General features: G+C 42.5%; 1 protein-coding gene across 3 annotated transcripts in view; it reads left to right on the top strand.

The window, feature by feature from the left end:
* RC3H2 (ring finger and CCCH-type domains 2) overlaps positions 1–26,351 on the top strand; it is a 219,623-nt gene that overhangs the window by 191,174 nt on the left and 2,098 nt on the right. For all 3 annotated transcript variants that reach the window (XM_033961628.1, XM_033961629.1, XM_033961630.1), the window contains 3 exons: positions 5,453–5,534; positions 9,306–9,413; positions 14,415–14,536. In XM_033961628.1, coding sequence (XP_033817519.1) covers positions 5,453–5,534; positions 9,306–9,413; positions 14,415–14,536 — 312 coding nt within the window. The remainder of the gene's footprint in view (positions 1–5,452; positions 5,535–9,305; positions 9,414–14,414; positions 14,537–26,351) is intronic.

The following is a 26,351-nucleotide window of genomic DNA, read 5'->3' as shown; positions in this document are numbered from 1 at the left end:
ACTCAGCTGATGAGAGCCCCCAAGCTGTCAGCTGAGGACTTCCTTTGCAGTTGGCCTTTTTGCCAAGCTTGGCAGGCAGCAGTAGTGTCCCTGAGTCACAGATGCTGGCACCTCAGTGGCTCATGGATGTTGCCAGCGACTGCTGTGCTTGGTGGAGGGGAGCTCTGGCCATCTCTAGAGGAGGTCCTCTGCTGGCGGTGCTTGGGGATCCCTACCAGTCACAGCAAGGGTCAGCAAGTACTTCAACACTGTAGAAATAAAACCAGAAATGCATTTCCTTTTCTTTTGAACACAATACAAAGACATCTGCTATATACATTTCCCAATTCTAACATATTTTAGTCAATAAATTCCATTTTTTACCTTTGTTGTCTGGAGACTTATTCCATAAAGTTAGTCCTAGTTTCTTTTTTCTGCTTTCCCATCTTCTATAAATTCTTCTGTTGCTGTTCATTGGTTCCTCCTACCATGGTCCAGCATTTATCCCTTTCTCATCTTTTGTGCCTGCCCACCAACCCCATGCCCAACATTTCTCCTTCTATCACCCCTCTCAAGCACCATGCCACATCTCTCCCTCCATTCCCTTCACCACTATGTCCAACATTCCTCCCTCTTGCATCCATTTCAATCTGTCCCACTGTTCCCTTTCCACCACATTATTTCTCCCTCTCATCTGTACCTCACTCCCTCCCTATGACCAAAAATTCTCCTTTCTTCCATTCCCGTGTACACAACCATCTCTTTCCCTCCCTGCCTCTCTCCCAAGTTCATGCCTTCTGTGTCCAAAAACGCATTCCCTCCCTCACCTCAGCATCTCTTTCCCTCCCTACTTCCATCCTCTTTCCCAAGTTAATGCCTTGTGTCCAAAACACACTCCCTCCCCCACCTCAGCATCACTTTCCCTCCCTTCTTCCATCCTCTTTCCCAAGTTAATGCCTTGTGTCCAAAACACACTCCCTCCCCCACCTCAGCATCACTTTCCCTCCCTTCTTCCATCCTCTTTCCCAAATTAATGCCTTGTGTCCAAAATGCAATCCCTCCCCCACCTCAGCATCTCTTTCCCTCCCTTCTTCCATCCTCTTTCCCAAGTTCATGCCTTGTGTCCAAAACGCAATCCCTCCCCCACCTCAGCATTTCTTTCCCTCCCTTCTTCCATCCTCTTTCCCAAGTTCATGCCTTGTGTCCAAAACGCACTCCCTCCCCCACCTCTGCATCTCTTTCCCTCCCTTCCTCCATCCTATTTCCCAAGTTCATGCCTTGTGTCCAAAAACGCACTCCCTCCCCCCTTTTGTGTTCCGCCTCCCAGCCCTCATCTGCAAACAAATTACCAGCAAAATGGAGCTCGAGCCACGAGGCTTGTCTTCTATTTCCTGCCTGCACTGCCCCTGCACACATAGCTAACGGGAAGTCTTCCCCGATGTCAGCGCTGACGTCGGAGGGAGGGAGGGCTTTGCTTAAGCCCTCCCTCCGACATCAGTGCTGACATCGGGGAAGACTTCCGGTCGGCTATGTGTGCAGGGCAGGTAGGAAAAAGATGAGCCTCGTGGTTCGAGTTGTATTGAACCCTGCAGGATCCCCATGACCCTAGGGGGCATCCCCACGGGATCCCCGCGACCCTAGGGGGCATCCCCGTGACCCGAAGGGGGAACCCGCGGGATCACCTTGGGTCCCGCAGGATTCCTGTCGTCCCCGTTCCCGTGCAGCTCTCTAAGGGCTCCTTTTACAAAGCTGCACTAGCGTTTTTAGCACACGCAACAGATTAGCGCGTGCTACTCGAAAAACTACCACCTGCTCAAGAGGAGACGGTAGCGGCTAGCGCACGCGGCATTTTAACATGTGCTAAGCATGTGCTAAAACCGCTAGCGCGCCTTTGTAAAAGGAGCCCTAAATGTGCAAGTATGATGTGCAAGATAGGCCACAAGAAGACATACATCTAAAAATGATGTATATATGTGAGTCTGATTGTGCATGTGTCAGCATGAACATAATACAGTGATTTTAGAATACTACTAATCTCAAACAGTGACATGTGAGTGGAAGCCTTAAAACTGCAATTAGAATAATAAATGACCTACCCTAATCTGAAAGGTATCAAATCAAACCTCAGCAAACATAAACTGGAAAAATATATGCAAAATATATTCAATGTATATATCCAAAGCTATGCATGTCATATTAATTATAACAACAGGCAAAATAAAACTATACTTTCATTTTTAATTAAAAGAATAAATAAAAAATTATGATAAAATCATCAATATGTAAACCAGAACGGTAGCGCAAACGTACCTCTGTCTGCAGTTTGGTTTTCCACTGCAGACCAGTTGGATTGTGTTTTTGGTTTTGTTTGACCTTCATTCCCTCCCCCCACATCGACCTGCATGGAGCTAGGGGGTTTGAGGTCTCAGTCACATTTATTAGTTTGACTAGCAAGCCAAAGATACAAGCTTTTGGAGCCACTTACACACTTGTCTGAAGCAAAAATCTTTTCTGTATTTCAACTGGAGTCACAGCTAAAACAGTCCCAGCACCAGCAGTAACCGAGTACAGGCTATTGTAGCCTAGGGAGACATTCAGGGTGGTTTTAAATTGCATTTTTGAGGGTTGCTATGGCTTTCTTTAGGGTCCCCCACCTCCTAAAAACCCATTTCATGAATTTTGTTCTCCCGGACTGCCGGTGTGACCATGTCCAACTCAATCTGCCTCTAAAACACCTCAATTTGGCTCTGAATCAATACAGTTGAACTTCTCAGGCTGTTCTATCCCTATATCATGCTATATTTGCACTGAAAGATCAAAAGAAGAACATCCATGTGCCATGGAGCACATGGGGGGGTGGGCGGGAGCCATGGGCATAGCCCACTCTCAACCCTCTAGGACCATGGATTCACAGGTGGTTCTGTCTATGGGTAAAAAATCCCTCCTGGAGCCCGAAATTAGCAACTCTGTATCTGCAGCAAAGCGCTATTGCGTGAACACCCATGAGCCCTTAAGGAAATAAAGACAATCCCAACAGGGGTCCTTGAAGCACCTTGGACAGGAATTTACCCCTGATTTTGTGAGTCTGATGTTTGAAACCTGTCTAAATTATAGGGATCTGTCAGCACCATCTGAGAGCTTGCTTGGGCTTGCGCAGGAGATTGTACCTTCAAAGATCATAGTGCCCCCTTTGCAATGTCAAGCACATGATCCAGAGGTCCAATTGGAAAAGGACTGTGAAGAATTGGGCTCGGGATCCATTCTTTTCATCCCCCAAAATGAATCTTCAGTGTTGGAGGATTCAGTGTCTCAGGTGGAAGACACCTGTCAGGAGATCATGGCGGCCCTGTATCAGAGGGAGGACCCAACACTGTACTGCCTTTTTAAACCAGCAGATTTGCTGAGGAAATGACAGAATCATTGCGGGAGCTAAAGCTTGAACCCTCATAGACCTTGGAAGCTCAATGGTCTTGTCATGAGCGGTTCTAAGGATCAGACCACATTCTTTCCCTCGCATCCTTTTATTTTCACTATACTAATGGAGCATTGGGAGGCCCTGGAGTGGCCCTTGCAGGTTGCCAACACCATGGCAAAAATGTGTTTAATGGCTCCTGACTTTGTGCAGTCTAATGTGGATTCCTTGGTAGCATAAGAGGACTTGGTTACCAAGAGGACTTTGCTTTCCAATGAAAAGGGAATAATAATAAAGGGAAAGCAGGATCACAGGGTGGATTTAGCCTCCAAAAAGGTCTAATGATGCCAGATCTGTACCCACACCGCCACAAATAGGTGGGAGGTTGATGGCTTTCTGGGAGACTTGGGCACACATACTGTATGCTTGGACCGCTGAGTATTAGACATCATTCGAGAAGGATACAAACTCAAATTATTTCAACCCCTGACGGACTTATTGGACTCAGACTGCTAATTCATCCATATCTTCTCTCACAGGGTCCAGTTGCCCTAGAGGATCCAGAGCTCTTTGGGTATATGGCATGGCACTTGAGCGTGAAGGCCTGAAGAGAAAGGCATACTCAAGAGGTGGTCATAGCGACTCTCCTATGTTCTAAGAAGCTAGTGACAGTGGCAACATATGCCAAGACCTGGAAAATGTTCCAGTTCTGGTGTGTGGTTGTTTAGTTCCACTTTGGTTTTTAATTTTGTCACACATTTTATACCATGTTTGTACACAGTTTTATACTGAGGTTGATTCTCAACATAGTTTAAAGAGCAGAATAGAATTGGCTATGTTGGAAAGAATCCCCATACCCCTCCTATTTATTTCTCCTCTTAAGAGAAGCTAGAGTGCAGCCTATAGTAGGAGGTGGAGCCAAAGAAAATTTAACTCTTCTATACAAATTTGTGGGTGGTAATACATAACACACTTGTCAAGACTCATGTACCCTTCTACCAGAAAGAAGATTATCAAGCTAAGAACCTCTTGTGACATATGAAAGGTATTTTTTTGAGTGGAGTTTTTTTATGCCGTGATAATATTGAAGCAGCTTGTCATAATGTTAGTGAAATACGCTGCATATTGTTTTTGAGGCTTTTTCTTCACTGTTGAAAATACCACATACTCCCCTCAGTGTTCTCCCACTTTTGGCATAATAACTTTTAGAATAATTTTGTAATATTATTGTGTGATATAAAGAACCTAATCTTCCCATATCTTCCAATAGATTATTCCATAAAGCTGTGATGCCTAATGGCATTTTTCCTCCATATTTGTTTCCCTAAAACAGACTTAGTGGAACCCTTAAACAAATTTCTCTGTGAAGAGCGCTGTACCCACCTTGCAAACATGGGCATGTAAATTGAGAAACTCTAGAAATTTAAATTCAAAGTTTTTAACACTCACTTCCTCATAGCAAGCCTGTGTAACTAAACCAACAATTGAGATGATCATTCTACTACTTTTTGTCAAAAGTCTGGCTACTATATTTTGTGAACTTAAAACTTCTTTAGCATTTTACTGCGCAAACACAGTGGAATTTGAAGAATAATAATAATTTATTCTTATATACTGCCAAACCATCAGTTCAAGGTGGTTCAGAACAAGAAGACACTGTACAAGCAGTAAATTACATACATGAGCATATCAAATATTTCTCAGAGAATACAAGTGGCGATTAAGTTACATATTTATCAAGCGGGTAAGTTTTAAGAATTTTTCTGAATAAATAATAAGACTGAACTTGGGGGAATAAGAGCATTCCAACATGAATTCATTGCACTAGCCTGGAATGCAAAAGTTTTTCCTAAGAATCTCTTGCAGCGACATGCTTTTAATGGTTCTCCTTGGTTCTCAGCCTAATCAAAATAAGAGAAAACTACCTATAAAATACTTTGCATTTAGTATTAAGATGATATCAATTTCAATTTATGCTGCATTTGTAATATACTGGCTTATTTTCAGTTTTTAGTTCTTACAGACAAGATATCGAGATATTTTTGTTTCCTCTTCTTAAAGGGACAGATTTCTGATTGTGGATTTATCTGGTCAGAAGAAGCATTCCAGTGCTGGAGATGTGTTGAAGACTGAACCACAGCAGGTATAGTTTCAATTGCATTTTCTATATGTTCTTTGCCTTTGAAGATTAAAAATACACATCCCCCTCCCGAATCACGGTTTTAGAACTCGCAATTTCGATTATTTGCAATTTCCTAAAACCAGAATCACCCCCCTCCCTCCCGCCTCCCGGACCTCACCTGGTAACCTAGCAGTCTTTCGGGGCAGGAGAAATCTTCCTACGCTCCTGCTCCATGCTGATCTCTCATCCAAAATGGCTGCAGTGAGTTCCTGTCATTGTCTCGAGAGACTACGGGAATTCACGGCAGCCATTTTGGATGAGAAAGGGCCCACCTAGACAACAGAGCTGACTGCAGAGGCCACATGTGCACTCATGCCCAAGGCACCACCTGCAGAGTCACCACCACCATGGTGTCCAAGAACTATAGATGGGTCCAAACCTTGGGAGTTAGCAGCTCACACAGCTTATGTTTCTGGGCATGTTGCTTTGCTGCCTAATCCTCTGGGATGAAATCATAAGAACATAACATAAGAATTGCCATACTAGGACAGACCAAATGTCCATCAGGCCCATTATCCTGTTTCCAACAGTAGCCAACCCAGATCCCAAGTACCTAGCTAGATCCTATCTCCCAAACCATATCAAAGCAAACTCCCAGATATTCCAAGACCTAGGTAGAGAGCAGGTGACTCTTCAGATGATTCACCCCCCAGCCCAGTCTCTCCAGCAGGGCTTTGACCTAATAAGTGGCTTCTTTGGCCTCAGCCTTTGAGTCAGCCTGAATTGGCAAATCGTCTAGGTAGGAATATACCTAAATGCCTTGGCATCTCAGATGGGCCACCACCACTACCACAATCACCTTGGAAAAAATATGGGGGGGAGGGCCATGGCAAGCTAATGGGCAGGCATAAAACAAGAAATGGCACCCAAGTACACAAAAACAGAGGTACCTTTTGTGATGATTCATAATGGGAATGTGAAGATAGGCTTCTGTAAAGTCCAAGATGTCAAAAACTCAGGATGAACTGAGGCAATCACGAGCCAGAGAGTTTTCATTTGAAATGCTGCAAAAGAAGACAAGCATTCACTCCCTTTAGATCCAGGATGGGCAAAAAGGAGCCATCCTTCATTGAGGCCATGAAATAAATGGAACAGAGACCGAGACCCAGACCCTGTTCTACTAACAGAATGGTTTCCACCGCTCACAGGTCAATCAAATGTTGTAAGGAAGAGCAACAGCCTGTCATTTTAGTTCCAAGACAAATGGGGACACACCGAAGGTGTCTGGAATGGTACAGGTAAACCTCTCATTGGGGTGGCTAGGCTGCTGTCGCCAACTCTTTTGGGACAGCAAAAGGAGTCTGACTTAAGAGCCTACCTGAACCTGAGGCCCAGGACAAAGAATAAAGAGCTAGCTGAAACTAGCCCATTCCCCTTGAGCAGCTTCTAGCGGCCTGAGAACCACTGAAAGTTTTTGCTACAGATCAGAGAGACAAAGAGAACATGCCTCCCCTATATTCTTCACCAACTTTTCCATGTCCTCTCCAAACAGCAAGTGCCCCCTAAACAACAGTTAATTTCTTGGAGGCTGCAGATGCAGCCACAGCCAGTGCTGACCCACCATAGAGGTGGTCAATGAGTAGGAGTAAAAGACAAAATCATAAAGAATGTCCTCCAGGAAGGCTGTGCCAGACTCCAGTTGAGAAATAGCTGGAGACTCTGGCAGCTCGTGCAGCCAGTACAACATGGCTCTTGCAACAGAGTCACCAGAAATGGTGACCTGAATGCCAGACACGCCAAAGACAAAGTGAAACCACTGTTCTGTCTATTTCTCATGAATCTCTGAGATCCAAGTCTCCTGGCATGGGGACAACAATCTTTTTGGTGACAGCTGTAACAAGTACATTCACCTTACGGTATATCCAGTACCTTGCTACATCAAAAGCAAAGGTATTAAGACAATCCAGGGCCCTGGTCCCCTTGAGAGCCATTTGGGGACTCCCAGTCCACAAGCATCATTTGGGTGAGGGCCTTGTGAAGCAGAAAATGCTTCGTGGATCCCACAAGGTCCTCCAGTAAAGGATCCCTTTCACCTGTAGGAGCCCCAAAGGCCTTTGTGATCTTGTCAATAAGATAAGAAATCTTCTCCCAATAGAAGAGCTGATTCACATAGGACTGCTTCTCTACCTCTTCCCTGAGAGAAGAATTCTCCTCAAATGTAGAGTCGCGAGACCCTCCTGATCCTCTGTAGACCATCCAAAACCACCTGAGGCTCCCTGGTTCCCCTTGAACAGGGCTCCAGACAGAAACCTCTGGGTGCCGAGGGGCCAGTCTCTGCTTGCAGAGCTTGCTTAATCATTTAAGTTAAGCTTTAGAACCAAAAAGTGCTAGGGGCCCCTTCAAAATATCCTCCATAGGCAGATCTGGGGTAGGTAGCTGAGAACTCTTCTGCCACACTGAAGCAGCAACAGAAGAAAGAGAAAAGTAATTCAAAATGGCTACTATTCCTACTGAAGTCATTGGGATCACAGATCAAAACCCTTCAGTGCTGTTTATTGTCCAATAGAGGGAATAAAGCTAAACTACCTGCAAGCCCAAAAGCTATCAAAGTGGTGTACATTCAGATATAGTAAGTATTTTTCTGTCCCTGGAGGACTTAAAATTTGAGTTTGTACCTGAGGTTGTGAAGGGTTTAGTGACTTCCTAAGATCACAAAGAGCTGCAGTAATATTTGAACTGGATTCCCCTCGTTCTTTGTCTGCTTCCCTAACCATTAGGCTAGTCCTCCTCTCCACCAGTAAAACATAAGAAAAAAGATAGAAGACAAAGTATCACCTTTCTTTGTCTTTTGCCTTCTGGCTGAAGAGCATCTCCATGGTTGAGAATCCCTTGTCTAGAATTGTTAATTAAAAGCAGGTATTAGCTTTATATTCTTAGGCACTAGCCTTTGATATTGTCTAATTGATTTGAGAATTAGATTAGATTAGATTGAGTTTTCTTTCTGCCTCTTTTCTTCTGGGTCTTTGTTTCTTGTTTTTGTACAACACACCACAAAGCAAACATTGTCCCTCAGCTGCATCTCCTCTCTGTAATGAGATGACTTAAGTTGCCTGGAGAGTCTTCAAATGTTTTTAACTTATATAGTACAAAAGGAAGTGGGAACGGACAATGAACACTCCACTGAAGTTGGCTTTACATCAGTGATCTTCAGTGTAGTGTTCATTGTCCGTTCCCACTTCCTTTTGTACTGTTTTATACCCGTGGGTTCTCTGTCCTGTTGGACTTTTTGATGTTTACTATAATTTATATAGACCTGAATTTTATACAACAGGTTTGATTGCAGCACATTGGTAATAGTTTTTTTTTGGGGGGGTTCATGTGGAGACAGGTGCACTAACCATAATAATAATTCTTTTCATTGCTAGTGCTACTAGATATCTGCAACACTGTATAGTGGTAATATTCAGGTATAATATGTCCCTCCTGAAGTGAGTTTACAGTCTGAGAGTTCCTAGTGTCACAAAATGTGTTGGTGGCAGAAACAGGATTCGAAACCTGGCTTCTTAGACTATTGCTCGAATTACTAGGCCACTTCTCCCATACCACAAAAAGTGAAATTCTGTTGTATCTGTGTGTATTTGGTCTGAGTATTCAGCTGAACTCTTTCAGGGAACCAGAGCAAAATTCTACATCTATAAAGCAGCAGTTGAAATGGAACAGACAGCTATGCACTGCTGTTCTGCTGAAGGCAAAGAACTACTAGTTAAATTTACTTGCTGTTTGCATTTACAGAGTAATTATACAGAAGATACCTCTGTCACTAAGCCAGACCGAGACATTGAATTAGAACTTTCAGCCCTTGATATTGATGATCCTGATTGTCAGTGTGAAAAGGCAGAGGTATGTGGCCTTGGGGAGTTTTTAGCGTCGCTGTCCAAAATTTGTCTTGTGAAATCTTGAAAGCTAGCATGCTGTTCCCTGGGAGAAGAAATCTCACTAAATTTGAGAAGAAAGCATTAATTAAAGTAATGTCGTCCTAGTGTGTGGTGAATGGGATAAGCACTGAGGATCCATGATTGTGAGAAATGAAGGAGACCCTGGGGCAAAGTTGAAATCTATATCATTGCTCCAGGAAATAAATTAGGCAGTTATAGTTTTATGGTCCATATCTGTTTTATTTTTCTGTATTAAGGCGGGGAATTCATCAAGGGGCACTAACCAATTTAGCATGCACTAAATGGTAAGACACCCATAGGAGTATAATGGGGGGGTTTTTGCAGTTAGTGCATGCTAATCATTAGCTGCACTGAATTTGTTAGTGCTCCTTGATGAATTCCCCCTATGTGATGCTTCCAGAAGCTATTAATATTGTACCTTATCTTTGGGTAGATATGATGCTGCATCAGCTTGATATATGTCCAGGCAAAGTCTAAAAAAATTGTAACAGGTGTAGTTGTTTTGGTCAAGTTTTGTGTTAATTGCAGGGCTTCCCAAACTTGTCCCTGTGACCCCTGCAGCTAGTTGAGTTTTCAGGATATCCAAAATTTATCTGAGGATGAGCAGGATATTCACACTGATTGGTGACATCTGTTTCTGGAGGTATCCTTTGAAGATCCAAGCAGACTGGAATGCTTTCTGATTTTGATCACTCAGAACAAGGGACCCTGTTGCATCCTGACCTCAAGTCCCTGGCCCTCACAGCTTTGATGTTGAGAGGTTTCAAAAAGGAGAGGTTTGCCATCTGGTGTGAGGGCAAGGCCCTAGATTCCTTTTCCTGTCCTACACAAAAACTGTTTGAAAATAGTCTACATTAGTCAGAGTCAGGTCTCAAGACTAACTCCATAAGGATTCATTTTCATTGGAATTAGAACTTATCATGTAGAGGGTAATCCCATTTCTGCTCAGCCTTTAGTTCTCTTCATGAGGGGCTTGCTTCTCTTGAAGCCTCCAATCAAGCCTTCCACAGTGTCATGAGATTTCAACAGTGCCTTACCTACCTGATAAAAGCTCTATTCCAGATGCCACCACATCAAAAAATATAGACAACCGATGCCTCCATGCTCAGATGGAGAGCCCACCTTGACAGCCTCCATATCAAGGGCTCTTGGAGACCTCCTGAAAGAGTTCTCCATATCAATCACCTCAAACTTCGAGATATCTGAAATGCGCTATACACATTCCAGGATTGTCTCCTCAGTCGAGTAGCACTCTTCCACACAGGCAACCAGGTAGCTATGTACTAAGTGAACAAACGGTCTCACCTGCTCTGTTCCAAATCTGTTCCTCACAACATTTTCCTGAAAGCAATCTACCTAGCAAGAAAGCAGAATATCTTGGCCGATAAGTTGAGCAGACTCTTACAACCGCACAAGTGGTCACTCAGCTCCATAGCTTCATCGGATCTTTGCAGATTGGGGAATCCCTGAAGTGGATCTCTCTGCTACCCCTTACAATCACAAACTTATGTTCCAGACTCTATTCCAGATTCTATACTCCCAATCATCTAGAGTTGGATGCCTTTCTCCTCAACAGGCAAGACAAGTTCCTCTAATTTCTCTACTTGGGAAAACTCTACTCAGATTTTGCCAAGAATAAGCTACCATGATTCTCATAGCACCTCAGTGGCCTCGTCAACTATGGTTGCCTCTCCTCCTACAACTCAATGTTCGGGAACCCATCACACTTCAAATCTTTCCAACATTGCTTACACAGAACAAGAGCTCTGTCCTCCATCTCAATATATGTTCGTTAGCTCTCACAGAGTGATATCTCTCTCCCAGTCAATAAATGCCTTTGCACTATCTGCACCAGTGTCAGCCATCATTGAAGCCTTTAGAAAGCCTTCCAAGCATTGCTGTTACTGTTTTGAATGGACTCATTTCACAATCTGGTATAATGTTAACTCACTGGATCCAATCACCTGTCCTCTCCTACACCTCTCTAACTCTGGACTTAGTCAGAGTTCATCTCAGTGCTATTAGTGCTTGTCATACTCCACTTGACAAAAAGCCATTGTCTGTACATTCTTTAATTTCCAGATTCATGAAAGGCCTTCTCCTTACCAGACCTCCAATAAAGCCTCTTCGTGTAACTTGAGACATTAATGTTATTCTTTCCACTCTGATGAAGCCTCATTTTAAGCCACTTTCAACGTCATCTCTTAAACATCTTAATTGGAAAGAAACCTTCCTTATATCTCTCAGATCTACGCATTGAGCCAGTGATTTTCAAGCCATTACATTAGATCCTCCCTATATAACATTCTACCACGACAGGGTAGTTCTTCATACACATTCCAAGTTCCTCCTGAAGGTTGTCTTGGAGTTGCAGCTAAGCCAGTCCATAGTTCTCCCAGTCGTCTTTCCAAGACCACGCCACACATTAGACTGTAAACGTGCTCTTGCTTATTACTTGGATAGCAGCAAAGCTTACAGAACTTTCACTCAACTGTTCTGTCTTTTGATCCAAACAGACTTTGAGCTCCTGTAACTAAGAGAACCATTTCAATATAGCTGGTGGACTAAATTTCTTTTTGCTATGTTCAGGCTGGAATGAAACTTGAAGGCCATGTCACAGCACAGAAAGTTTGAGCAATAGCAACTTCAGAAGCTGATCTGTGTTGCACTTCTATTGTGAACATCTGTAAAGCAGCCACCTGCTCCTCAACTCATACCTTCATATCCCACTATTGTTTGTATAATCATTCCAGACAGGAAAGTCAGTCCAGCCAAGAAGTTCTATGAAATTTATTCTCCACTTAGATGCTAACTTCCCTCCAACCCTTTTGGTTTCACTAGGCTCATGGTGGTTGTCAAAAACCCTCTTCTCAGAGTCTTGATCCTGGCAGCTAAGGAGTCCCACATGTGAGAATATACTGCCTGCTTGTCCTCTGATAAAGCATATTTATGTGTAGCAGGTGTTATCCGAGGACAGTAGGCAGATATTCCCACAACCCTCCCTCCTCCCCTAATTGGCTTCTTAGCTTTGTTACTGAACTGACATTCCTGAAAGCCAATGTTAGACGGGAAAGCACCAATGCTAGAGAATGACACAGAACAATTTTGTCCCCGTCCCCTCAGGATCTATCTCCATCCCCATGAGTTTTGTCCCTGTCCCATCCCTGCAAGCGCTATCCTCATCTGCACATGCCTTGAACACTTATGATTTTAATATGTTCGAGGCTTGTGCAGATGAGGACAAAGCTTGCAAGGATAAGGCAGGGACATGGACATAACTCACGGGGATGGGGACAAATTTGTCCCTGCAACATTCTCTGTGTGTATGCAGTACAGACAGTCTTAGAGTTTTAAAGTGACAGTACCCTTTTGACTGTGCCGGGTTCTATGGATGACGTTGCCCACATGTGAGAATATCTGCCTGCTGTCCTCACACAGCAGGCAGATATTCTCCTGCCACAGGTGAGTTAACTATTCTCTTTGTAACTATGACCTTACTGTATTACTAACTCTACTGATCTACCTGTACTAGCAACGATGTTGAATGTCTGTGTCACACTGTCCATTGTAACTTCCTGGGTAATTGGCCCAACCTCTTATAATGTAATCTGACCTTGAACTGAATAGGTAAAGGCGGAATAGAAAACCTGATTAACATAATAGCTGGTTTGGTTAGGCAGACCTTCAGAATTTATTTGGGATTCAGAACTCCTTCCCCCACTCCCAGGCCTATTTTTTTTTCTGTTCCAAATTGTTTAAAAATAAGTTTATTACTATTAGAATATTGGGCTTTGTTCATTGCAGGCTGTCATTCTCTCCTCCCTCCCCCCCCCCCCTACACACACTTTCTTTAAGATAGCCTGGTAGCTATGGATTCCCATCAGTGTAGATATACCATCCTGCTTGTCCTCAGAAAAATTAGTTATTCACCTATAGCAGGTGTTCTTCAGGGGACAGCAGGATGAGGATTCACACTGCCCCACCCATCTTCCCTTGGAGTTAAATTCTATCAGCTATTGTATTAGACTGAGCTGGTCCCACACAGCAACAGTGGGTGGGAAGACATGCTTGCACAGTAGGCCACTTTCAAAAGCTTCTAAAAGAATGCTGAAGGAAGCTCTTGCTATGCCGGGCTCCATCAGATGATTTTACCCATCAGTGTGGATATTCATCTTCTCCTTTGGAGAGCACTTCCACATAGTGAGTAACTTTGTTAAATATACATAAACTCGTATGCCTTGGAAATCAGGTGTATTAACATATCTCATGCATGTTGTTTGGGGGATATCCTGAAGACCCAAATAGCTGTGGGTTATTAGGACAGGTTTAAGGAAGCTATATTTTACAATTATTGTCCAGAAAGAGCAAATAGTGCAAACTGCGCAGGCCAGAAAGGTATCACTGTTGAGCAATCAGAATGATCTTCCTCCCAGAGGTTTTGTTTTGAACCCTACAAAGCGTCACCTTCTGCTGGTCCACAGTACAGGAATGTATATACACAATGTACTGTATATACACAATACTATCTCTGAGTTACTGGTAACACTTAGTACTTGGCTGTAGAACAGTTTTGTATGTTCCTGTGAAGATGTGGCTTACTGCATCTTTAGTAGGACACTGTGTAGCATAAAGGCTGAGCTCTGGAGGGTAAGCTTCCTAATGAGACTGGTGGAAAAGAATGTAGTTTCTTCTGCCTTAAGACTTCTGGCATGCTACAAAACACAGCAAGGGAAAATGGAGACTTCTGAGGCCTTATTTTACACAGACTGTATGTATAATGTGATAACTTTATGCAGGATGTGTAATTCTTTGTAACATATTTAACTCTCTACAAAATTCTGTAACCTACCTAAAACTAATTAACGAGGATTTGGCAGGATATAAGATTGCACATAACTGGGATGTTACTTGGAAGAGAAGGGTTTTATTATTTTATCTATTTTAGGTGACTCTGGATCAAGCTGACCAAGTTTCCAGTGGAACAGTATTTGAGAATGGGCTGCGGCACCAGCAAAAGGAGCCTATGAAGCAGGAAGGACAAAGACTTGCTGGCGAACATGCAGTTCTGTGAGTGTTTTACAACAACAATTATTACCTCCAACAAGACTAAATTTGACTTAAATGAGCATTGTAAAGAGACTTGATCATAACTAAGGAGGTCATTTACTGATGGGTCAGCATTTGTAAATGACTGCCTAAGTATTTGAAAACAAAAGTTTAAAATAAAGCTACAATTTTTTGTTGATGTATTGTTCTTAATTGAATTATGTTATATTTAGATGCATCCACTCAGCATATAAGACGTGATGGAATGTAAAAAGTTTGCAATAAATAAATATTAGCCTGTCTCAGAAAACCGATCAGCTTGAAAAAGCCTCTGAAACTGTATAGCTGCAATAAATAAAAGCAAGTTATTTTAGTAACATAGTAAATGACAGCAGATAAAGACCTGAATGGTCCATCCAGTCAACTTTTCAGTTGATCAGACTAAATTTCCTTTTTTATTCTATCCATTTAAAATGTGGAATTTTTTGTCAGGCAGTGTGAATGTGGTGAAAATATCATACCTGAATTATTTGAATTTTAAAAGGGTTTAGACAAGTATTAGCCATGTACAGGGCTGTCCCAAGAGTATCGATGAACCCCACACCCTCAAGGATGGCTTAAGGCCCCGTCAGCTCTCAATCTTGGAGTTCAGCATATCATCTTCCCCCTCTATCCTGTCCTCCAAAGTGGCCAGCATATCAGCTCTCTTTCTCTATCCCTAACCCATATCAGCATCTTCCACCTACTTCCTTCCATTCTTCTGGACTATCACCAAACACCCCTTACCTCCTCTCAACTTTCTCCCCATCCTGAATTAAAGAAGAGTGAATGTTGACCGGATCCTATTAACATAATCCCATACTGAAGCACTAATGTGTCTTATCTCCATTAGGAAGTCTGCTAGGGGGGGGGAGGGAAAAGGCAACACTTGATTGTGGAACTGTTCTTACAGGGCCCACACAGTGCTTACTCACAGCAGGCTGAGCAATAGGAATGCTCTTCTACACACCAGAACTCCATCTTCCACCTCAGGCAAACACCTAGGGCTCCTTTTATCAAGGTGCGCTAGCGGAGTTTGCACGTCAGACATTTAATCACGCGCTAACCCCCATGGCAAGCCAAAAAAATGAATGCATCGTCAATGGAGGCGTTAGCGACTAGCGTGGCAGGCGGTTTAACGCGCGGTATTCCGTGCATTAAACCCCTACTGCGCCTTGATAAAAGGACCCTCTAATCTATCTAGTGACGGGGCTGGCCACCACTTATTTTATGGGTATGAACAGGAAAGAGATACTTGTGGCCTGCATTGGCCATGGCCCAATATGGAATTTCTGTCAACCATATTTTGAGGGCATTCCTTCCATAACATACCTGAGTCTTAAAAACCCCTTAGTACATAGAAAAAACATTCAAGATCTTTTTTTGTGGAGCTGACTGTTTTTCTTTGCAAGTTTTGGGTATGGCTGTTCTTTAAGTAGTGGAACTTTGCGATTTAAACAGTGTATCTAGATTAAGGAAGTGATTGCTTTGTACATTTTTAATTAGATATTTACAAAAGAAAGAAAGAAAACTTATTGCAAAATGGTTTTAAGAATGATCTGATCTGTAACTCTCATTTAGAATTCAGGTGACAGAATTAACTTGCTGTTTGGGGTGACTGAATTCCTCTATGGCCACACACCCCAATATTGTTCAGGGGTTTTTTTTAAAGGCATCAACCATCTTAAATCACCCCTTTGACTTCCATGTCCAGAGTGAATTCTGCAGCAGTATGATTATGAGAAAGTACTGAGGACCAGAAAAATATTTTAAGCTTACTACAAAAATTAATATTAATATTGAATCTACAACACTTCAAAGATATATTTTAAAAACTCACTTTTTTGGATTGTCAACAGTAGTATAGATGAGACATCTGAGTAACACACTAAAGAGAACATTTTCAGTTACTATATCAAGCAGACAATATTGAAATTAATGCATTTACAGGATTTGAAGAGCATTTCGGCCAACTATTTGAGGGCCAGTGTAGGATTTGGGGGGCTTCATGCATTGGAGACTACTGGCTTAGATTGTTCCAGAAGTCATTCTTTGAACTCTTGAAAAAAGCTACTTTAAAGGATCTTATATGTTTAAGTACTTGAAAGGTAGTAATGTAGAACAAAATCTTTTCAAGAGAAAGGAAAATGGTAAAACCAGAGGGCATAATTAGAGGCTGAGAGGTGGGAGACTCAAGAGAAATGTAAGGACGCAGCAGCGACAAATGACCAACTGGAGTCACTCTGGGTTAAAATACCGAGATGAAAGGGAGCCAAGATAAAGATGGGACTGTATTACCATCCACCTGGGCAAACTGAAGCAAAGGATACAGAACTGGGAGCCGAATTGAAGCGGGAATGCAAAAACGCAAACATCATAGTCATGGGAGATTTCAACTATCCCGGGATAGACTGGAGTCTTGGAGTTTCAAAATGTACAAAGGAAACGGAGTTCCTGGAGGCTGTACGGGTCTGCTTCTTGGAACAGCGTGTCAAGGAACCAACGAGAGGGACAGCTGTTCTGGACTTAATCCTCAACAGGCTGAAAGGACCTGCCAAGGAAGTGGAAGTAGTGGGACCATTAGGAAACAGTGATCACAACATGATCCAGTTCAAAGTGGAAATAGGAATGCCAATGGGGAAGAGAACCATTGCAACAAAGTTTAACTTCAAGATAGGGAACTATGATGCCATGAGACAAATGGTGAAGAAGAAACTAAGGAACAGCTCCAAGAAAGCACAGACAGTGGAGCAAGCCTGGTCCTTATTCAGACACGGTAAATGAAGCGCAAAACCTGTATATATCCAGATTTAGAAAAGGGTGCAAAAAGAATCAAGCAAAAGATGCGGCATGGATAACCAATGAAGTTAAGAATGTGATAGGAGACAAGAAGAAATCATTCTGGAAGTGGAAAAAGGATAAAACCAAGGAAGATTGGAAAGAGCACAGGAAGCATCAAAAAGAATGTCACTGCGTGGTCAGAAAAGCAAAAAAAGAGTATGACGAGAGACTTGCCTGGGAGGCACGGAATTTTAAACCATTCTTCCGATATGTGAAAGGAAAATAGCCGGCGAGGGAGCAGGTGGGACCTCTGGATGAGGGAGACAGGAAGGGATTGGTGAAGGAGGAAGAAGAGGTGGCAGAAAGACTAAACACGTTCTTCTCATCAGTCTTCACAAAAGAGGACACATCCAACGTGCCGGAACCAGAAAAAATCTTCAAGGGGGAACAAGAGGGAAAAGTATCATGCATGGAGGTAAGCCTCGATGACGTACTCAAACAGATAGATAGATTAAAAACTGACAAATCTATGGGCCTAGATGGAATCCAGCCGAGAATACTGAAAGAGCTCAGAAATGAAACAGCGGAGTTACTGCAGCAGATCTGCAATCTATCCTTGAAAACAGGGGTAATCCCGGAGGACTGGAGGATAGCGAATGTTACACCTATCTTTAAAAAACTGAAAGAGCTCAGAGACAAAACAGCAGAGTTACTGCAGCAGATCTGCAACCTATCCTTGAAAACAGGGGTAATCCCGGAGGACTGAAGGATAGCGAATGTTACACCTATCTTTAAAAAAGGATCAAGAGGCGACCCGTGGAACTACAGACCAGTGAGCTTAACCTCAGTTCTGGAGAAGATGGCTGAATCATTGATCAAGGACAGTATCAATGAGCATATAGAAAAAAAATAATCTGCTGAGAACAAGCCAGCATGGTTTCTGTAAAGGAAGATCATGCCAAATGAACCTACTGCACTTCTTTAAGGGGATAAGCGAACAATTGGACAAAGGTGACCCCATAGACATCGTATATCTGGACTTCCAAAAAGCCTTCGACAAGGTACCCCATGAGCGCCTACTAAGGAAACTGTGGAACCACGGGGTAGAAGGGGACGTGCACAGATAGATCAGAAATTGGCTGGCAGACAGGAAACAAAGGGTAAGAGTTAAGGGACACTACTCTGACTGGAAAGGGTTCACGAGTGGCGTCCCACAGGGGTCAGTGCTGGGACCGCTGCTGTTCAATATATTCATTAATGACCTGGAATCAGGGACGAAGTGCGAAGTTATAAAATTCACGGACGACACAAAACTCGCCAGTAGGGTTAAAACTGTGGAGGAATGCAAAGAACTACAAAGTGACCTGAACAAACTGAGTAAGTGGGCAAAAAGATGGCAGATGAGCTTCAATGTAGAGAAATGTAAAGCCTTGCAAATAGGGAAAGGGAACCCGATGTACAGCTATATGATGGGAGGAGAAGGTACTGGGGGAAGGCAACCTAGAAAAAGACTTGGGGGCATTGGTGGATAAAACGATGAAGCCGGCGGCACAAGTGCAGTGGCCTCAAAGAAAGCGAACAGAATGTTGCACATTATCAAAAAAGGTATCACTACCAGAACGAAGGAGGTTATCCTGCCACTGTATCGAGCGATGGTGCGCCCGCATCTGAAATACTGCGTTCAATACTGGTCGCCGTACCTTAAGAAGGATATGGATATACTCGAGAGGGTCCAGAGAAGCGCAACAAGGATGATAATAGGCATGGAAAACCTTTCATATGCTGAAAGGCTAGAGAAGATGGGGCTCTTTTCCCTGGAAAAGCGGAGACTTAGAGAGGGGACATGATAGAAACTTATAAGATCATGAAGGGTATAGAGAAAGTAGAGAGGGACAGATTCTTCAGACTAGCGGGGGCAACAAAAACAAGAGGGCATTCAGAAAAATTGAAAGGAGACAGATTCAGAACAAATGCTAGGAAGTTCTTCACTCAGAGGCTGGTGGATACCTGGAATGCGCTTCCAGAGAAGGTGGTAGGGCAGAGTACGATTTTGGGCTTCAAAATGGGATTAGATGATTTCCTGAAGGAAAAGGGGATTGAAGGGTATAGTTAGAGGGTTACTATACAGGATATTAAATGATTAGGGAATAACATGTTTTAAGTCATGGACCTGGGGTCCGCCGTGGGAGCGGACTGCTGGGCATGATGGACCCATGATCTGACCCGGCAGAGGCGATGCTTATGTTCTTTACAGAGAGGGTGGTGGATGCCTGGAATGCGCTCCCAAGAGAGGTGGTGGAGAGGAAAACGGTGACAGAGTTCAAAAAAGCATGGGATAGAAACATAGAAGATGACGGCAGAAAAGGGCTACAGCCCATCAAGTCAGCCCACTCTGCTTACCCACCCCCTGTCTATGCCCTAATGACCCAATTTCCTTATCTTGACCCTCATAGGGATCCCACATGGGTATCCCATTTATTCTTAAAGTCTGGCACGCTGTCTGCCTCGATCACCTGCACTGGAAGCTTGTTCCAGTGATCAACCACTCTCTCTGTGAAGAAATACTTTCTGGTGTCGCCATGAAATTTTCTGCCCCTGAGTTTGAGCGGGTGCCCTCTTGTGGCCGAGGGTCCCTTGAGAAAGAAAATATCATCTTCCACTTCGACACGTCCCGTGAGGTACTTAAATGTTTTGATCATGTCTCCCCTCTCCCTATGTTCCTCGAGAGTGTAGAGCTGCAATTTGTTCAGTCTCTCTTCGTGCGAGAGACCCTTGAGCCCCAAGATCATCCTTGTGGCTGTCCACTGAACCGATTCAATTCTGCGTACATCTTTACTGTAATGTGGCCTCCAGAACTGCACACAGTACTCCAGATGAGGTCTCACCATGGTCCTGTACAACGGCATTATGACTTCAGGCTTTCGGCTGACGAAACTTCTATTGATACAACCCAATATCTGCCTTGCCTTAGATGAAGCCTTCTCCACTTGATTGGCAGTTTTCATGTCTGCACTAATGATTACTCCTAAATCTCGTTCTGCTGAAGTCCTAGTTAAAGTTTTTCCATTCAAGAAGTGTGTCTTGCATGGATTTCCGCTTCCGAGGTGCATGACCTTACATTTCTTAGCATTGAAGCCTAGCTGCCAGGTTGAGGACCAACTTTCCAATGTAAGCAGGTCCTGCGCCATATAATTCTGTAAACTGCATTCACTTACTATATTACATAGTTTGGTGTCATCGGCGAATAGTGTTATTTTACCTTGAAGCCCTTGAGTCAGATCCCCTATGAATATGTTGAAAAGGAGTGGACCCAGAACCAAGCCCTGCGGCACTCCACTGGTCACCTCCGATGTTTTAGAGAGGGTACCATTAACCACCACCCTCTGAAGTCTGCCACTCAGCCAATCATTGACCCATGCAATTAGTGTCTCTCCTAACCCCATCGATTCCATCTTGCTTAGCAGCCTGCGGTGTGGGACACTGTCAAAAGCTTTACTGAAGTCCAGGTACACGACGTCCAAAGACTATCCCAAGTCCAACTTTCTTGTTTCCCAGTCAAAGAAGCTGATGAGATTGGATTGGCAGGACCTACCCTTGGTGAATCCATGCTGACTGGGATCCCGAAGATTCCCTTCATTCAAGATCGTATCCAATTTGCTTTTAATTAGTGTTTCCATGAGTTTGCACACTATTGATGTGAGACTCACCGCTCTATAATTCGCAGCCTCTGCCCTGCAACCCTTTTTATGCAGAGGAACGACATTAGCTAATTTCCAGCCCAGGGGAACTTTCCCCTTACTTAGGGAGAGATTGAATAGCTCAGCCAACAGTTTCGCCAGGACATCGCTCAATTCTCTGAGCACTCTTGGGTGCAAATTGTCTGGTCCCATGGCTTTGGTCACCTTGAGTCTTGCCAGTTCACTGTAAACTTCACCTGGTGTGAACTCAAAATTCTGAAACGGGTCTTCTGTGCTTTGTGTTGCCTTCAACTGCGGACCATGTCCCGGTGCCTCACAGGTGAAGACTGAGCAGAAGTATTCATTCAGTAGTTCGGCTTTATCAGAATCTGCTTCCACGTAACTTCCGTCCGGTCTTCTAAGGCATACTATCCTGCCTGTGTTCCTTTTTCTGTCAGAACACAGAGGATCTAGAATCAGAAAATAATAGTAAATATTGATGATCTAAGGCCTGAACTGGGCAGACTTGCACGGTCTGTGTCTGTATATGGCCATTTGGTTGAGGATGGACTGGGGAGGGCTTCAGTGGCTGGGAGGGTGTAGATGGGCTGGAGTGAGCTTTGACGGAGACTTCAGTAGTTGGAACCTAAGCACAGTACCGGGCAGAGCTTTGGATCCTTGCCCAGAAATAGCTGAGAAGAAGAAACAAAATTAAATTGAATCAGGTTAGGCAGACTGGATGGACCGTTCAGGTCTTTATCTGCTGTCATCTACTATGTTACTATGTTTGAAATCTGTTTTTCTTGTGGCGATTATTTCAGCATGAAGAATTTCTGAACTTACGATGTTGTACTGTAGAAATTTTTTCCTCCTTTTCACAGAAGCGGGAGTCACTGTTCTTCCTTTCTACCTAAAGTTGTTTCTTCTTTTCATATAAACCAACTGTTTCTTCCATCCTTTTGAAAAGAATATTATGGGAAGCACTCTGATGTGTTGCAAATTGTCTTGATGTTCGTCGAATACTCTTCTAGTACCTTCAGGTCACCAGTGAATTTCATCGTTCAGATCACCATTTTGTTTTGTTGGCAGATCTAAATAAAGAAAATGTGGCTTCAAAATCAACTATCGCTCTCTGGATAAGGAATCTTATTTCTTCAGTTTATGTTCTCTCTTGCAGGTGACCATCAGTTTACTTAAGAGCTGATTCTACCAGGGCTCTTTCCATGTCTTGGGCAGAAACTTGTACCTTTTCTATCAAAGAAATCTGTAGATCAGCTACCTGGTCTCCTTTACAAGCCTTTTCCAAACATCACTTGGACATTGTAGCTAGGTCATAACATAACATTTGTATACCGCATTACCCTTCAGATCTATTCGGTTTAACAAAAAACTGCAACAAACACAGAGTGAAGTATAAATTCAATCTTTCAAAAATTTCCTAAATAATCTAATCTAATCTTCTATTTGTGCAGTAGGTCTTTAACAATTTCCTGATGTTTTGATATGGTGTAGATTTAAAAAATAACTGACGAAAGTCAGCATCCCAAATAGCTGCTTGAAATGACAGTAATCGATTATGATATCTTTAGGCGATGGAAAATCAAAAAGTGTAGCTATTCGAGTAGAACGTCTATAATGGGGGGAAATGATTTGATCTACTAGATAGGCTGGAGTCATACCAGATATTATTTTGTAACACACACAACCAAACTTAAACTGCACTCTAGCTTCCATAGGAAGTTAGCGTAGCTCCCTAAAGTAGAGAGTTATATGTTCCGATTTTTTTCAAGTTAAAAATCAGACAGATTGCTGTGTTCTGTATTAATCAGTCAAGCCAGGTTTATTTGGTTACCAGCCAGATGAACAATATTGCAATAGTCCAGAGTACTCAGGACGAGGAACTAAATTAATAATCTGAATGATTTGTCATCAAAGTACAATCTAATCACTCTAACCCCCCCTTTTTACTACCACAATAGCGGTTATTAGTGCAGGGAGCTGCACTGACTACTCCGCACTGCTCCCAACACTCATAGAATTCCTATGAGTGTCGGGAGCCGCGCAGAGCATTCAGTACCCTGCGCTAATAACCGCCATCGCGGTTTAATAACAGGGGGAGTAAGTTTCCAAAGCATGAAAAAACATTTTTTCGCCAGTGCATCAACTTGATTAATCATAGATAGGTTCCTATCCAAATAAACATCTAATATTTTTATGGTAGATACAATGGGATATGTGATTCCATTTAAGTTGGACACATCCTTTGGAGCCTCAGTTCTATCTGCGGGTGTTTGTTTCCCTCTCTAAGGACTGCTTTGCTACATCCCACAAGTTTATAGATTCATCTGCTGCTGATGACAAAGAAGGGAAATTTGTCTTACCAATGATTTTATTTCATTTAATCACAGGAGATGAATCCAGAAACCTTCCTTCTCTCTGTATCATAGTCATCTCAGTCATTTTCTCTGTTTAGGTTAGTTGTTGCAATTTCCTGTTCTTTGCTATTCATATTTTTATATTGTTCATGCCTCTTTTCTGTGAGGAAGGAGAACTGCTGTATATTCTAATTCTTCCTTCTACTTTGTTATGAGAAATACTAACTTACCAGTATGCCTACTATCTTATATGCCAGGGTTCAGTTTGATGTCCTTTGTCTCCATCTGCTGGTAAATGGTCATAATCCACAAGTTTCTGGATTAATCTGCTATGATTAAAGGAAAGAAAATTATCCTGTAAGATGCAATTTTTCCATTTAAGGCTAGATTAGACACTACAAGACGCTATGCCTGTTACTGTACTGCCCCATATCTTTGGCGAAATGCAGTAAAAGGCACAGCATCCTGTAGTGTCACTTCTCTACATCTCAAATTATCATTCCCTAAATTTAAGTCATCCCTAAAAATTGTCTATTCCAGCTTGTCTTCAGTGATAGCCTATTAAATGCTAGGGTTGCCAAGGGGTTGCTTATTAGTTAAGTTACCTATGTGATCGGGCGTGGCCGCAGCGAGAGACCTCACCTGGGTCACACAGACCTCGGCCGAGTGGTTTGTCGAGGCTTGGTGGGTGAAGCAGGGAATGCATTGAAAAAACAGTCAGGAATCAAATTGCCACTAGATATTTTTATTGCGCAAGTTCAGCTCAATAAACTGTATATGTTTCTCAGTGACTCAAACAATGTGCCAAACAAAAAAAATAACACTCTCAGTTCAAGCTAGGATTGCCAAGGGGTTGCTTATTAGTTAACTTCAGTGAATGGTTGTGTGTTTTCTTCTTTTAGGATAACTATATTCCCCATTTCCTTTTCTTTCCTGACAAATAGTGGAGTTCCTTTCCTCTGTATTTTATTTGCCGGTGCACGGCCTTTCTATGTCCTCATGAAAGGACAGTATTTCAAACAAATACAACCATAAATCAAAAACCAATAGAGATGCTATAGCAGGACTTGAAGTGAACAATTCCTGCATGAAATCCCAATGAATGACCAGAGCACTTACAATTAGTCACATACCCAAGGCTCTTCCTAGTGCTAAGCAACTGAATTTGAATAACTTCTTCTGCCAAAGAAAGATTCTTCTTGACTTGATGAGCCTTACCCTCAAGTACTCTAGTTCATGAGAGAGGACTGGCTTGCTTTTGAAAAGATGAAGCACTTGATGTAACTGAAAAAAAGAAGGAACCAGGCAGTTATCTCTTATCTTGTTAAGTACTGGCCCAAAATAGCTAGTTCAGCAATATGCACTCCAGTATCTTCTGCTTCTAGGTGAAAAAACGGCAATCACATTGGAGAAGATTCAAGATGTTGCCAAAATAATAAGCTGTACCCAGAACTAGAAATGCTGAACCAGAATGGAGAATGTTAAGTATCTGTAAAACAGAATGTGTAGATAAAGCCCATTTGATCACCAAGGCTGAGAAAACTGTCCCAGTCCCATGGTCAGTTATTACTGATCTCAGGGTTTCTATTCTGAAGGACAGAATATGCAATGCACTCCTTTGAGTTCTAGAATCAGATGGAATGTGCCTTCCATTTTTTTATGCTGTGAAGTAAACAAAATGACTTTCAACCTTTCTCTGAGCCTCTAAGTATAGATGATTCACAGTGTAGCATGTATGGTGGTCACCTTGGTTGTAGTGGTGGAATTAGGAGAAAGAGCAGAGACCTAAAAAATCTGTGAGAATGTAACAATCCAGCTTGTTTGATCACATGCAAAACCCACCAACCAGAAGTGAGGTTAGCTACTCTTTTAAGGAATAGATCCCTAGAACAGCTTGACTTGAATCTTTCAGCCTGGTAAAATCTAATTCTGCTCAAAGAAGAAAAACAAGGTTTGGGCCTATTTTCAGGAAACCTCAGAGGCTTGGGCTCCACAAAACCTTTACCAGGATCCAATAATATGGATAAAATAAGACAGATCACTGGTATGTATCTTGGAAACTGTAACAATAGACCAGTCGGTCAGCCTAAAAGGGAATTTGCACAACACTACCGTAGTTAAACCTTTTTGCCTAACAAAATGTGCAGCTTCTGTAGGCTCCTTAAGGGCATTCAAAAAGTTAAACCATGACTCTGCTAAACCTGGAAACATAGTGCTGGTTGAAGACCCAGGGGTGAAACATGAAATTTTTGTTTCAGTAAAGATTTCCAGCATGAAATTCTTCAGATCCTTCAGAGCAAAAGATACTTCCACAGTAAAGGAGATCTTTAACACACCCATTATAGGAAGAATAAGCTGCTCTTGTTCCTCATGTAGCCCTGCTTGCACAAATCTATTTATTTTTAAAACCTTATACCCACCTAAAAAACTAAGTAGCTCACAAAAGAAAACCATATATAAAAATAAAAATATACAAAATATCATAATCTCACAACACTTCAAACACAAAAGTAAACAATTTTAGTCTGGAAACCCTAAACAATATGCAAAAACCTATGAAAAATTTTAGGATCCTCTCTAATATAGAATCCCCAAAGTAAGCCACACTCTCTTGTATTAGAGAATCATAATATCCAAGTCCTCCTGGAACATGGAAATTATTTATGGAGTTCTTGCCTTAAGCTAGGTTAGACTTCAGAAAGGATATTCCGTTCATCCATCAGGAGATTTCTGTATTTTAATTGCTCTGCTAGGGAATGTACTGGTCCTAAAGAACTACTGGAAGATAGAGATCATAGCCAATACAATTGAAACTTCCACTCATCCAGCAAGCAAATCCTTTTTGCTGCCTTACTGAGTATCCCAGAGCAGCGGATGGAAGAATAGTGAGGAACTCGGATTTCTCCAAGTAATACCCACATTCTAACTCACCAGCTGTCTTTTTTTTTTTTTTTTTTTTTTTTA

This window comes from Geotrypetes seraphini, chromosome 10 (genome assembly GCF_902459505.1).
Source record: "Geotrypetes seraphini chromosome 10, aGeoSer1.1, whole genome shotgun sequence".
NCBI classification, from domain to species: Eukaryota; Metazoa; Chordata; class Amphibia; order Gymnophiona; family Dermophiidae; genus Geotrypetes; species Geotrypetes seraphini.
This window is presented reverse-complemented; position numbering and strand designations above follow the sequence as displayed.